The 13,926-nt window shown below is 43.6% G+C and overlaps 1 protein-coding gene across 4 annotated transcripts in view; it reads right to left on the bottom strand.

The window, feature by feature from the left end:
- The window catches only part of ARHGEF3 (Rho guanine nucleotide exchange factor 3), a 340,100-nt gene that overhangs the window by 216,063 nt on the left and 110,111 nt on the right, over window positions 1-13,926 (bottom strand). For all 4 annotated transcript variants that reach the window (XM_009200514.2, XM_003894270.3, XM_009200516.2 and 1 more), the window contains one exon: window positions 9,852-9,918. In XM_009200514.2, coding sequence (XP_009198778.1) covers window positions 9,852-9,918 — 67 coding nt within the window. The remainder of the gene's footprint in view (window positions 1-9,851; window positions 9,919-13,926) is intronic.

Below are 13,926 nucleotides of genomic sequence, written 5' to 3'. Positions count from 1 at the left end.
CCTCTGCATCAATTGCACTTGTTACAATCATCACATTATTGAGAACACAGGCTCTGAAACCAGACTGACTGGGTTCAAAAGCTACATCCACGACTTAATTGCTATGGGTGTTTGAGGATGATTCTGGTAGAAGTTTTCCCGTTTGAAAACTGAGGATAATAATAATGTTGACTAAATAGTGGTGTGGGGGAATGTGATTACTTGCAAAGTACTAGCAGCAGTAGCTAGCACATTCCAAAGGATAATAAATGAAATACATTATTATTGCTATTGTTTTTATGATAAGAATATCTCATTTTATTGCACTTTGCTTTATTGCACTTTGCAGGTATTGTGTTTTTTACAAACTGAAGGTTTGTGGTAAACCTGCACTGAGCAAGTCTATCAGTGCCATTTTTTCTAACAGTGTGTGCTCAGTTCACATCTCTGCATCACACTTTGTTCATTCAAAATTCAATAGTTCAAACTTTTTCATTATTATATATCTGTTATGGTGATCTCTGATCAGTCATCTTTGATGTTACTATTGTAATTGTTTTGGGGTGCCACGAACCATCCTCATATAAGATGGTGAGCTTAATCAATAAATGTGTGTGTTCTGACTGCTGTATCAACCAACCATCCCATCTCTCTCCCTCTCCTCAGGCCTCCCTATTCCCTGAGACACACTAATATTGAAATTAGGCCATTTAATAACCCTAGAATGGTCTCTAAGTGTTAGAGTGAAAGGAAGAGTTGCCTGTCTCTCACTTTAAGTCAAAAGCTAGAAATGATTAAGCTTAGTGAGGAAGGCAGGTCCAAAGTTGACGCAGGCTGAAAGTTAGGCCTATTGTACCCAACAGCCAAGCTGTAAACGCAAAGGAAAAGTTCTTGAAGGAAATTGAAAGTGCTACTCCAGTGAACACATAAAAAGATAAGAAAGCAAAACAGCCTTATCGCTAGTAGGGAGAAAGTTTGAGTGGTGTGGATAAAAGATCAAACCAGCCATAACATTCCTTTAAGCCAAAGCCTAATCCAGAGCAAGGCCCTAACTCTCTTCAATTCTATGAAGGTGTGAGGAAGCTGCAGAAGAAAAGTTTGAAGCTAACAGGGGTTGGTTAGTTCATGAGGTTTAAGAAGCTGTCTTCATAACATAAAAGTGCAAGATGAAGCAGCAAGTCCTGATGCAGAAGCTGCAGCAAGCTATCCAGAAGATCTGGCTATGATAATCGATAAAGGTGGTGACACTAAACAACAGATTTTCAACGTAGATGAAAAAGCCTTATCTTGGAAAAAGATGCCAGCTAGAGTTTTCCCAGCTAGAGAGAAGTCAATGCTTGGCTTCAAAGCTTCAAAGGACAGGATGACTTTCTTATTAGGAGCTAAGGCAGTTGGTGACTTTAAGTTGAAACCAATGCTCATTGACCATTCTGAAAATCCCAGGGCCCTTAAGAATGATGCTAAATCTACTTTGCCTGTGCTCTATAAAGGGAACAACAAAGCCTGGATGACAGCACATCTGTTTGCAGGATGATTTACTGAATATTTTAAGCCCACTCTTGAGACTTACTGCTCAGAAAGAAAGATTCCTTTTAAAATATTACTGCTCACTGACAATGCACCTGGTCACCCAAGAGCTTCGATAGAGCTGCACAAGGAGATTAATGCTGTTTTCATGCCTGCTTACTCAACATCAATTCTGCAGCCCATGGATAGAGGAGTCATTTTGACTTTCAAGTTTGTTATTTAAAAAATACATCTCTTTAGGTCAGGTATGGTGGTTCACGACTGTAATCCCAGTTCTTTGGGAGACCGAGGCAGGCAAATCACTTGAAGTCAGGAATTCAAGACCAGTCTGACCAACACGGTAAAACCCCATCTCTACTAAAAATACAAAAATTAGCCAGGTGTGGTAGCGCTCACCTACAATCCCAGCTACTCGGGAGGCTGAGGCAGGAGAATTGCTTGAACCGGGGAGGCGGAGGTGCAGTGAGCCAAGATCGCGCCACTGCACTCCAGCCTGGGCAACAGAAAGAGATTCCGACTCAAAAAAAAAAAAAAAAAAAAAAATCTCTTTAGGAGGCTGAGGCGGGTGGATCACTTGAGGTCAGGAGTTCGAGACCAGCCTGGCCACATGGTGAAACCCCATCTCTACTAAAAATACTAACATTAGCCAGGTGTGATGGCAGGTGCCTATAATCCCAGCTACTCGGGCGGCTGAGGCAAGAGAATTGCTTGAACCCAAAAGGTGGAGGTTGCAGGGAGCCGAGATCACTCCACTGCACTCCAGCTTGGATGACAGAGCGAGATTCCATCTCAAAACAAAATGCAAAAACAAAAACAAAACAAAACAAAAACATCTCTTAAGGCTATAGCTGCCATAGACAGTGTTTCCTCTGGTGGCTGTGGGCAAAGTAAGTTGAAAATCTTCTGTAAAGGATTCACCATTCTAAATGCCATTAAGAATACTCATGATTCACAGGCAGAGGTCAAAATGCCAACATTAACAGGACTTGGGAAGAAGCTGATTCCAACCCTCATGGATGACACTGAGGGGTTTAAGACTTCCATGGAGGAAGTCACTGCAGATGTGAAAATAGCAAGAGAACTAGAATTAGAAGTAGAGCCTGAAAATGTGACTGAATTGCTGCAATCTCATGATAAAGCTTGAACAGATGAGTCGCTTTTTAAGGATGAGCAAAGAAAGTGGTTTCTTTTTTTTTTTTTTTTTTTTTGAGATAAAGTCTCATTTTCTCGCTCAGGCTGGAATGCAGTGGTGCTATCTCAGCGCACTACAACCTCTGCCTCCGGGTAAAAGCAATTCTCCTGCCTCAGCCTCCTGAGGCTGGTCTCCTGGTCACCCAAGAGCTTCGATAGAGCTGCACAAGGAGATTAATGCTATTTTCATGCCTGCTAACTCAACATCAATTCAGGTTCAAATCCTAGCTTACCTGTTGTGTGACTCTGGGCAAGTTATTCCCTTCTCTAAACCTCTGTGTGGTAGGCAAAATTTTAAGATGGTCTCCAAGATTCCCATCCTCTAGTGTGTACACCTTGTATAATCCTCTGCCCTTGGGTGCAAACAGAATCTAGAAATGTCATGGGATACCACCCCCATGATTGGGTAACTAATCATTGGCTTTTAGATCATCAAGGTAGAGATTATCTGAGTGGGCCTAATCTAGTCCGATGAGCCCTTAAAAGGAATTTGGCTCTTCCTCAAGTCAGAGAGATCTGAAGCATGAATGGATGTGATGTGAGGGAGATTCTCCATTGCTGATTTTGAAGATGACATGGCAAGCTCGCTGAGAGCGACCCCAAGCTGACAGCCAGCAAGGAAATAAGAACCTCCTGACAACCACAAGGAACTGAATTCTTCCAACAGCCCAAATGAACTTGGAAGAAGACCCCAGGCCTCAGATGAAACTCTAGCCCTGACTGACAGCTTGATTTCAGTCTCACGAGATCTTGGGCAGAGAACTCACACCATGCCCTAACTTCTAATCCACAGAACTCCAAGCTAATGAACAGCTGCTGTTTAAGCTGATAAATTTATAATAATTTGTTACTCAGCAACAGAATATTAAGGTAGCGTATTTTCTCATTTATAAAATGAGGATGAGGCTGAAACTACACTCACCTCTTAAGACTTTTCTGAGAAGTAATATATGCACAAAGTGCTCAACACAGTGCTTGGTAAAATGTAAGTGAACTCTAGGGCTTAGACACCTGGGATAAACAAAGTTATTGCTATTGTTTTAGTAATTACCATTACAAAATTGGGGTAACAAATCATTTTTTCATACATCTAGTAGGGAAGATTAAAAGGTTTAAAATAAAGTCCAAGAGGGTAAAGGAAATCAAAAGGGATTCCGGGTGACGAAAAGTTTAAAAAGATCTTTTAAAAAGTTCTTCACGTCTAACCTCCTTTGGGGACAAGGTATGTGTGATCGGCCTTGTTTTAAAGAGGTAACATACTCTAATGGCCTGCATTCAAAGGCTGACTCTGCCAATTACTACACCTGTACTTTAGGCAAATAGCATGGGTGGGGCTCAGTTTCCCCATCTTTGGAGTGGGAATAGATACTATCTACCATGCAGGACTGCCACAGCCTGGCCTGGGGCTGACATTCACTCAACAAAAGTAAATGCACAAATTGAGACTGCAAGAGAAATGAAAGGCTTGCTGGCTTCTTTTGCAGTGTAGAGATGGTAAAGCCACAATACATGCTGACCTGGCCTGGTGTGTTGTGAGCATTAGAGACTCTGTCACTTTACTGAGTTGTGAATTTCAGAGCAACTCTCCATCTGACCTTCAAGAAACATTCGGCTACAATGAGGTTTTGGCAACTGACTTCTTTACATGGAGAATAGAATGGGTCAAGGAGCTGTGGAGAAGGTTCAGGACCTCTTGTCAAAAGACAAGGTTCTAGTCCTGATCTCACCATTGTGAGTGACCCTTAGGAGTGGGCTCCACTATTTTCTGGCTGTCTGGGAACTAGACTCTCCCTTTTGGTAGCAATACCAAACTCTTTCTTTGAGCAGCTGCCCCTTCTCCACCTTAAGTGGCTCTAGTGAGGCTACCAGTTACAGAGCCCTGTCCACCTGGCCCCCTGACTATGGATGGAAGCACATGACCAAGGCCTGTCCAATCATAGTACCCCATCTTCTTGACCATAGTGATTGGCCAAGGCATAGATATGTGACCCAAGCCCAGACAATCAGAGTCCTAACTGGGATTTCATATGTGGATCCTGGAAGCAAATCTCTTTCCTCTGGAAATGTGTGACTATTTATGGTCATCCTGTTCCTTCAAAAACATTCATCTGCGGTAGGAGAAGACAAACCAAGAGAGTGGCAAAGCTGAGAAAAGGAGTACACCTGGAAACAGCTGTGCCTGAAGCTTACCCGCCTCAGTTTCCCTAAGTCACATGAGCAACCAATTCCCTTTATACTTGAGCTAGTTTTAACTGAGTTTCTATCACTTATAACCCAGAGTCCTGACTAATATACAAGGTCTCGTTTTCTTCATGTAAATATTAAAAGGTTGGGGCTACAATGTCCAAAGTTGCTTCTAAGCCCCAGAGTCTAGAAAATCTTCTCAAACAGACTAGACAAAAGTAAAGATCAGGCACTGGAGAAGGAGACAAGACAAAAAGGGCTCTGAAATTTGGTCCATATTTAATTAAAACCTCAGTTCTGGCACCTAAAGTAATGCCTTGTTCACAGCAGGTCCTGGTTAAGCATTTCCTAGTTAACTTACAGGCAATGGAAGGAGCTGTGCTCCAGAGACTTTCACAGCTCTAGGGTGTGTGTCTTCCCTGAGCCTCAGTGTCTCCACCCCAGCCCAACAGGAGGAGCTGCAGCAAATATTTTCACAAGGAAGGGTGGAAATTCTGAATTCTGAGCTCAGCACTGCCCCAACCAGATGGGAGCAGATGTGCAGTGAGTACCTGATGGAGAAGCTGCCTCACAGCAAGACACCCCCCAGTCCCTCCTCCCTCAGCCTTCTCATTCCTCCCATTCTGTGATGGTCTTCTCTTACTGTTCCTTCCACGTCCACTGCAGCCCAAACCATCCTCTCTGCTTCTCTTGGTGAATGCATCTGCAGCATCTATGGGTCTGGTTGAGTGGTGGGCACAGTGCCACACCTTGCTCAGGAGGGTGGGGAAATCCTGGAGGGTTGGTAACACCCAGGGCCTCTGTCTCCTTAGACAAGCATGGGAACTGAAGGGCAGAATGCACCCTGCAATTAATGAAGATGACAATCCGGGAAAGGGCTAAACCACTTGGTAAGGAGAGGGGATGTGTAATATGAGTGTCAACAGCCTTTTCTGAGCCTCTCTACAGCCAAACACTCCAGCAAAAAAAGAAAAAACACAAATGCAACTCCTAATGTCTGAGGACTAATGGAGGTCTGCAGGGAAGACAAAGACGGGGTGCAATACAACTCACTCAGCAAGACTTTCTTTGAAGTTATTTTGAAATCTCTCTCTCTTCTCCCAAAAAGTCTGCTCCTCAGCCACCCAGATCTTGCCTACCAGCTTCTCCCACTGTACCTCTCCTCGAGAGCAATGTGGTTCCTTCTTCTCTTGCCTTTTCCAAACCATTTCTCACTATCACCTCTTCCCCCGCCCCATTCCCTTAAATTCACAACTGCCTAGGACCTCGGTGAACAAACACTGGATCCTTTCTCTTTTTTTTCTTTTCTTTTTGTTTTCTTGAGACAAGGTCTCTCTTTGTAGCCCAAGCTAGAGTGTGGAGGTGCAACCATCGCTCCCTGCAGGCTTAAGCTCCTGGGCTCAAGTGGTCCTCCCACCTCAGCTTCCCTGGTAGCTTGGACTACAGGCACAGGTCACCATGCCCAGCTAATTTTGGGGTTTGTTTTTGTATTTGTTTTGCAGAGACAGGGTCGTGCTTTGTTGCCCAGGCTGGTCTTGAACTCCTGGGCTCAAGTGATTCTCCTGCCTCAGCCTCCCAAAGTGCTGGGATTACAGGCATGAGCCACTGCGCCCAGCCTGGATCCCTTTTCTTTGCAAGCTAAAGAGGAATAAAATTGCAAATGCTTATAATACAATGGTTTTCTCCAACACATATATAAATGTGGAAAATTTGCTAGCATGGAAAATTTGCTAGCATGGAGATTCTGAAACCTTCCTTTCTAAATAAAGAAGAAAGCAGAGTGTTCACAGAAAGCGTACCCTGCCCTAGAACAGCATGTACATCCTGGCCTAACAGACCTGGGAGTCAGATTTCATTACAGAAGATGTGTCAGCTAGATGATGCCTCACACGTCTTCATCCTGACATTCTGCATCCTTCTCGTTCTTCAATTTTATTTACCATAATGACAATTACAAAGTGCGTCCTGGCTGGGAGTGAGGGTGTTTCCACTTGGTTGGGTTCCCTTCCCCAATCCCCGACCATGTCACTGTGGATTACACTCTGAGACAAAGAGAGATCAGTTTTGGCCAAGGAGGAATCTGGCCTTTGGCCAGGCCCTGAACTGTCTCCCTCTGGTATATCTTGATGTCAGTTTGTCTGATTTTATCAATAGGCCTCAGGGCCCAGAAGAAATCAAGGCAAGGACAGGAGATCAAGATAAATGTCACAAATGGCCTAATCACCTAACTGACAACTTTTGCTGTTTGGGAAAATCTTGTGAGCTAGCTAAGAATTTGAGGGCTGAACCTGAAGTCAACATTGCATTGAATTCTGAAACCTACTTGGTTGCAATTAGCCAGGGACAGGGTTGGTGTTTTTTTTTGTTTGGTTGGTTGGTTGGTTGGTTTTTTCTGCAGTGAATTACTACTATTTTATTTTATTTATTTTATTTTATTTTTATTTAATTTAATTTTATTTTTTATTGAGACAGAGTCTTGCTATGTTGCCCAGGTTAGACTCAGACTCCTGGGCTCAAGCAATCCTCCTGCCTAATCTTCCTGAGTCCCTAAGATTACAGGTGTGTGCCACGGTGCCCAGCACATTAATGTGACTGTTGTGTTAGAGAGATTTGGCAAGGGTGGGGCAAACAGAGGGTCACTTAAACCAAGTATGTCTCTAACAGGTCCTTTTGAGTAACAAGGTCTATAAGCCAGAGTTGTGCTAAAAAATTCACAGAACATTTTTCAAGGGAAAACAGTTGAAGAGGTCTCGTGGCCATAGGTGGGGTAATCAATTGTCCCAGTTAGCCTGGTTCCAGGGAGTTTCCTGATGTGTAGGACTTTCAGTGCTCAACCCAGGACAGTCCCTGGGCAAACCTGGATGGTTGGTCACTCTACATGTACCCACAAGCCTTGGCTAATGACCACTGTCAGAGCAGAAGGGGAGCAATACTGAAGGGAGGATGGATAGGGCAAGCACTGAAAACAAAGACCTTCAAAAAGGCTAACTCGCTCACAAGAGATCTAATTTCTCTATAGCTCAAAATTGACTGTTAATGTCAACTATTCCAAAGTGCATACAATCTACTTGGTCAACAAGGGGTTTGCTACAAACTCCAACAATTCTCCTTATGGAGTCTCCACGTACACCAACACATCAAAGGCTCTGAGAAGCCCTGCAGTAGTGAGCATATTTAGTTTAATACACTCAGTATGTCCCAAATAGATCTGACCACACAGGCCTTTTTTTTCACTTAATGGTTATGATCACACAACTGGATACACTTTGAGAAATGGAGATCCTATCCCCAAAACCATAAATGACTTAGGAAGTGCACAACTTGCATTCAGTAAGACACGCACATCTATTTCAGAAGTCAACACATGTCTCTTTGTATTCAATAAAAAGCTTACTGTAACCTGAGCTAAAATAGTTCCATGATCTATATTTATTTTTAATAAGACACTTGGAGAAAATGACTGAGATCTATACAGGATTTTAAAGTGTGACTAGAACCAGTCAGAACAGTATTAAAAAGACTAAAGACCCGAACTTGAAATCCAATCTAAAGATAACATGTGGATGGATGCAAGAAAGGTATTTGGTGTCAGATGGATGTGAGAAAGGTATTCATTCATTCCATTCATTCATCTAACAAATTAATTAAGCATACATGTTCTAGGCACTGTGCTAGGCCCAGAGATACAGTAGTGAACAAGAGAGAGAAAGGTTGCTACACTCTTCATGCCTGAGTCTTCCAATCTTAAATTTCAGTAAGGACTAACTAAGCACAATAGTAAGAAACTGCAGGGGTACATAGGAGATTCAGGAACTCAGATTCAGGGGGTGGTCACGAGGGCTTCTTCCCAGAGGAGGTGATGTCAAGGCTGAGACCCAGTAGGTGAAGTGGGTGGGCCAGGAGCAGTGTGTGTAGGAGCGTGGTGCTGGGCAAAGAGAGTGCTCTAGGCAGAAGGAACATGTGCAAAGGCCTGGAGGTGAAAAAGAGCTCAGAGCATTCTCTACAGATGCAAGTTTTGCTCCTGAGGTTAGCGCTAGAACTCACTTTAGCACACAGCAGGACCTCCATACACTGTGGCTATTATTATTATTACTATCACTATTCTGCTGAGGAAGACAACCTTGCATCAGGAAGTTCAATCTGACCCTTCCTATACCTCTGTATCTCTCAAGCAAGGTTGATTGCTTTGTGCTTCATCGAATTTTATGATTCCTAAAATCTGTTTAAAGATTATAGACTTCTCCTTCTGGAAAACAAAGCTCCCTGTGAAGGCATAAATCTACAGATTAATAAACTGTACATTTCTGATTTCTTTTTTCCTTCATTGTACACTGGTTCCCTCCAGGGTCCAAAGAAAACAGCCCCCATGCCTGCCTCAACAACCTTGACACTTCTTGACTTCTTCGCAAGATGCTTCCTACAGTCCAAGACCTTCAGGGCAGGTGAATGTCAGCAGAAGCTTATTGGGCCACTTAAATTTTTTTTTCCTTTAATTTTAGCTAGAGTCTCGCTCTGTTGCACAGGCTGGAGTGCAGTGGCATGATTTCAGCTCACCACAACCTCCGCCTCCTGGGCTCAAGTGATCCTCCTGCCTCAGCCTCCTGAGTAGCTAGGACTACAGGCACACGCCACCATGCCCAGCTAATTTTCATATTTTTTTGTAGAGTAGGGGCTTTGCCATGTTGCCTAGGCTGGTCTCAAACTCCTAGGCTCAAGCGATCCTCCCACCTTGGCCTCCCAAAGTGCTGGGATTACAGGCGTGAGTTACCACACCTGGTCGCCACTTGGAGTTTTTACTTAACCCACAACCACTGATTGAAATGTGACTTCCCCAAGTGGTAAAGCACAGACGCTCTCTTGATGGAAACTTTGATTAGTAAAACCAACCCTGACAGTGTCTGTTCTGGAAGCCAGAGCATGTATCCATAATAGGACATTTAACAGCAGGGGCCACCCAGGGCAACACTTACCCCTCTGAAGTTCCAGGCTTTAGGAGAGGGAAACATGGGAAAATTGTTTTGCCGCTGCCGTTTAGGCCTAGAAGAGAAAAGACAATGTATTCATTATTCAGTGGTTGGATATTCAGAGGAAGTCACTGGTTTCAAATGCAGGTTTATCAAAAAGAGAGATGCCTCAAGAAATGGCCCAAACAAGGTGGCTGGAGTTTTCAACAGCTCTGCAATCTTCAGCAGCCAAATTCACCCCAAACTCCTTCTCAGTTCCCCAGCAGGAAAGCCCCAGCATGCCTTAAAATAGCCCTTCATCTGTACAAAATAAAATAAAATCTAACACGCAACCTGGATGCAATCAAAAAGTCAGACCAGACTCCCAATCTTTGTCTTGAATTTTCACACGGACACAATTCCCACATGGACACTATCAGGAGATGTATAGCTTCAGCTCAGCCTGGAACTCTCCCTTGTCACACAGACATGCTGGGGAGTTCCAACAAGGGGTACATTTGAGCTCCAGGTTTTTAAAGGAACCATTAACGGGACATTTAGCCCCTGCCTAACAGGTGCTGAAACTGGTTTCCATACCTGTTAACCTCTCAACATGCATCAATTTCCTTAGAGGCAATGGACGCAGCTTCAAGACAGACCAGCACGGAGACTCCAGGCACACCAGAAGCACCTTATTTCGGTCTCCCAAATTGAATCAAATTTTGTAGCTGCCAATATAACTACAGGAATACCTTTTTCAATATTTTTACAGATAAATTACTCCCCTAAAACATGTGATGTCTGTCAATATGGATATTCAGATTTCATGTTTGCTAAAAAGCATCTCTGAAAAGCATCCACCTTGGACTTTTCCTGAGACTTTAGTCACTGATGTACCAAAAGGTTGGCCAGGCTCAGTGGCTCGCATCTGTAATCCCAGCACTTTGGGAGGCCGAGGCAGGCAGATCACTTGAGGTCAGGAATTCAAGACCAGCTTGGCCAACATGGTGAAACCCTATCTCTACTAAAAATACAGAAATTAGCCAGGCATGGTGGCGGGCACCTGTAATCCCAGCTACTTGGGAGGCAGAGGTTGCGGTGAGCCGAGATTGCACCACTGCATTCCAGCCTGGGTAACAGAGCGAGACTCCATCTCAGAAACAAACAAACAAAACCCCAAAATGTTGGTTACACAATAGTCACTTTTACCTTGACCTGTCTGCTGTAATCAGCAATAATGCCTCACATTGTACAGGCTTTGTAGTATGTTAGACCTGAGTAAAAATCTTGATTGGCTCTACCATACAAAAGAGACAAAATACAAGGTAATTACAATAAGAGGAGCAACTAACTGATATTGAGCACTTTAAAAAGCATATACTAATATTTTACATAGTTAATCTCATGACTCTCACCCTGTGAGTTAGGATACATTATTATACCCATTTTACAGATAAGAACACTGAGGCAAGCCTAGGGATATTAAGTGCTTTGATTCTGATCACACAGATGAAATCGGCATTCTGTTCGTAGTTGTCTGACCTCAAATCCCATGGTGTTTATTAGCTTTGTGACTCTGAACACGAGGCTTACTTTCTTGAACTTTGGTTTCCTTATGTGCAAAACAGGGGAAATAATACCCTCTGTGTTGAATCAGGATGAGATGAGGACTCTAACTCTGGTTCTGTCATTAATAAGTTTTCACCAGCTGTCAGCATGGTGCCCCCATCCCCCTTTCTCTCTCAACACCTGCCTCCAAGAACAGCATTCAACCCAGGGTGCAGGGCTGACACAGAAGGGCCAGGGCAACTCACCAAAACTATGGGAACTCCCACCTGATGTGCCTTTAAATCAGGCCCCCTCCTGCCTCACCCTTCTCTTCACCCACACGTAAGCAATAAAAACCCAGGCTAATAACACCGCAAGACAGAGAACATGTGGGTGGTTATTTATGTTTCATACCCTTCTCCATTAAATTACATGTTGGCCTAAGTCCTTCTGAAAATAAATGTCTGTTTTAAAACAAAATTTTTGGATTTCAACAATACTTCTCCCTGGATACCATTCCCTTCCCTCTCAGTCATAACTGGGCTTTGCTTTCCTAATTATTTGATGGAATTCATTGCTTCTAAAGTAACAATATATACTAGAACATTCTGAGTAAATGTGTCCTTGTCTTATACGTTGCAATCCACAGATCATACATAATGTTAATTGTCACAGTAATTAACACAGATTCAGTTACTGATGTGCCCAGGACTAAGCACTTTAGGTACTCTAAGTCTCAAAATAACCTTATAAGGTAGCTTATTATGTTATAATGTAAATATATGACATACAGACAGCATTATAATGGTGTTATATAACATTTTATACACAATATATTATAATGCATTACATACATTTAAATAAATAACCTTATAATTTTATATAACATTATGTAATATGATATAATGGGAACATTATCACTACTGCATTTTATAGATGAGATAAACTGAGGTTAAACCACATGCCAGAAGTCACACAGCTATTAGCTGGGTAGCCAAGTTGGGATTCAAACCCAGACATGTCTGATTCCAGATCCCGAGGATGCAATCCCTCTCACGTGAAGAGAAGCCCCACCAAACAGGGCAAAGCATACCTCTGAAAGAAAGCTGCCTGGGGGTTCCTTGTGGGAGGGCAGCAGCTTAGCAGGGCTTCCCACCATCAGGCCTCACAGCCAGAGAAAAAGCATCAGAGCAAATCTGTCCATTCAGGACACTGTTGGGCAACTTAGGTGTCCCTGTGTCAGCTGGAGAAGCGGCCAGGAGACCTACCGAGAGAAGGGCTGTCCCTGATTGTTAGCTCCCACCTTCCTCTCATCCCACCACCATTCAGACTTCCAGTCATTCACATTAGCTATAGTCCCTTTTAACAATTCTAGATCAGGCACAAGACTCATGCCTGTAATCCCAGCACTTTGGGAGGCCAAGGTGGGAGGATTGCTTGAAGCCAAGAGTTCAAGACCAGCCTGGGCAACATAGGAAGACACCATCTCTACTGAAAAAAAAAAAATTCACTGGGCATCATGGTGCCCGCCTGTAGTCCCAACTACTTGGGAGGCTGAGGTAGGAAGATTGCTTAAGCCCAGAAGTTTGAGGTTGCAATGAGCTATGATCATATTACTGCCCTCCAGCCTGGGTGACAGAGTGAAACCCTGTCTCTAAAAATAAATTTTTAAAAATTATATCCTGATATCATAACAGCCTCCTGATAGTTTCCTCTTCTCCCCAAACACTAGCACCCAGGTGGCTTTAATGGACAGATTCAGGGAAGGAGAACCATACTGAGAAGGCTTCTTGATGAAGCTGGTGAGGGACCCTAGCGTCATAAAGTGCACCATCACGGAAGCACCAATGCCAGGTCCTCACCAAAGGAGGGGCCTCTCAGTCCTGGGTATATTTCTTCTGTTGTAGAAGTGTATTTTGCACAATCAGCAAAAGTCCAAGTGAGAAAATAGCACTCGGTGCTGCAGGTGTCCCAGACACAAAGACATTCGGCTGAGCTTCTGAACAAGGCTTGGAGGGCTTGTCTATCGTCTCTGTCCAACCCTCAGGCTCCTCATGTGAGCAGGCTGTGCATAGTGTAAACACATGGTTACAAAGCACAGCCTTCTGTCTGGGCAGCATTTCCCCGTGTCTCACAGATGTCACAAGGATAAGTATGACCACCTCCATAGAGGGATTCATGGGAAAGCCAGGGATGGGTGAGCAGCAAGAAACTTACAAGATTGTTGGAGGAGTTGGAGTTGGAGGGCTGCTATCGTGGAGAGAGGTTGCAACCCTACGAAAGGTGGGAAAAAAAGCCACAAGCCCCCCACCCTTGGGAAAGCTCATAATAGAAATGGAGAAATGCCCACAGCAGTAGAGAAAAATCAGGATTCAAGGTTCAGTTAGGGAATGATCTCAAATTCAAGTGTATGTGTCTGGAATCAAACAGAATAAGGTCAGTAGCAATAGGCCTTAGGGTTAGTGCAGAATTTATTTTCCCACCATGCAGAAACAAATGTGACTTTCTCGTCACCTTGAGAAGAGGTTTAGCGACCACTTATAGAACAGCTCCT

The sequence above is a fragment of the Papio anubis genome, chromosome 2, assembly GCF_008728515.1.
Source record: "Papio anubis isolate 15944 chromosome 2, Panubis1.0, whole genome shotgun sequence".
Taxonomy (NCBI): domain Eukaryota; kingdom Metazoa; phylum Chordata; class Mammalia; order Primates; family Cercopithecidae; genus Papio; species Papio anubis.
The sequence above is the reverse complement of the archived record's forward strand: the minus strand, read 5'-3'. Positions and strand labels throughout refer to the sequence as shown.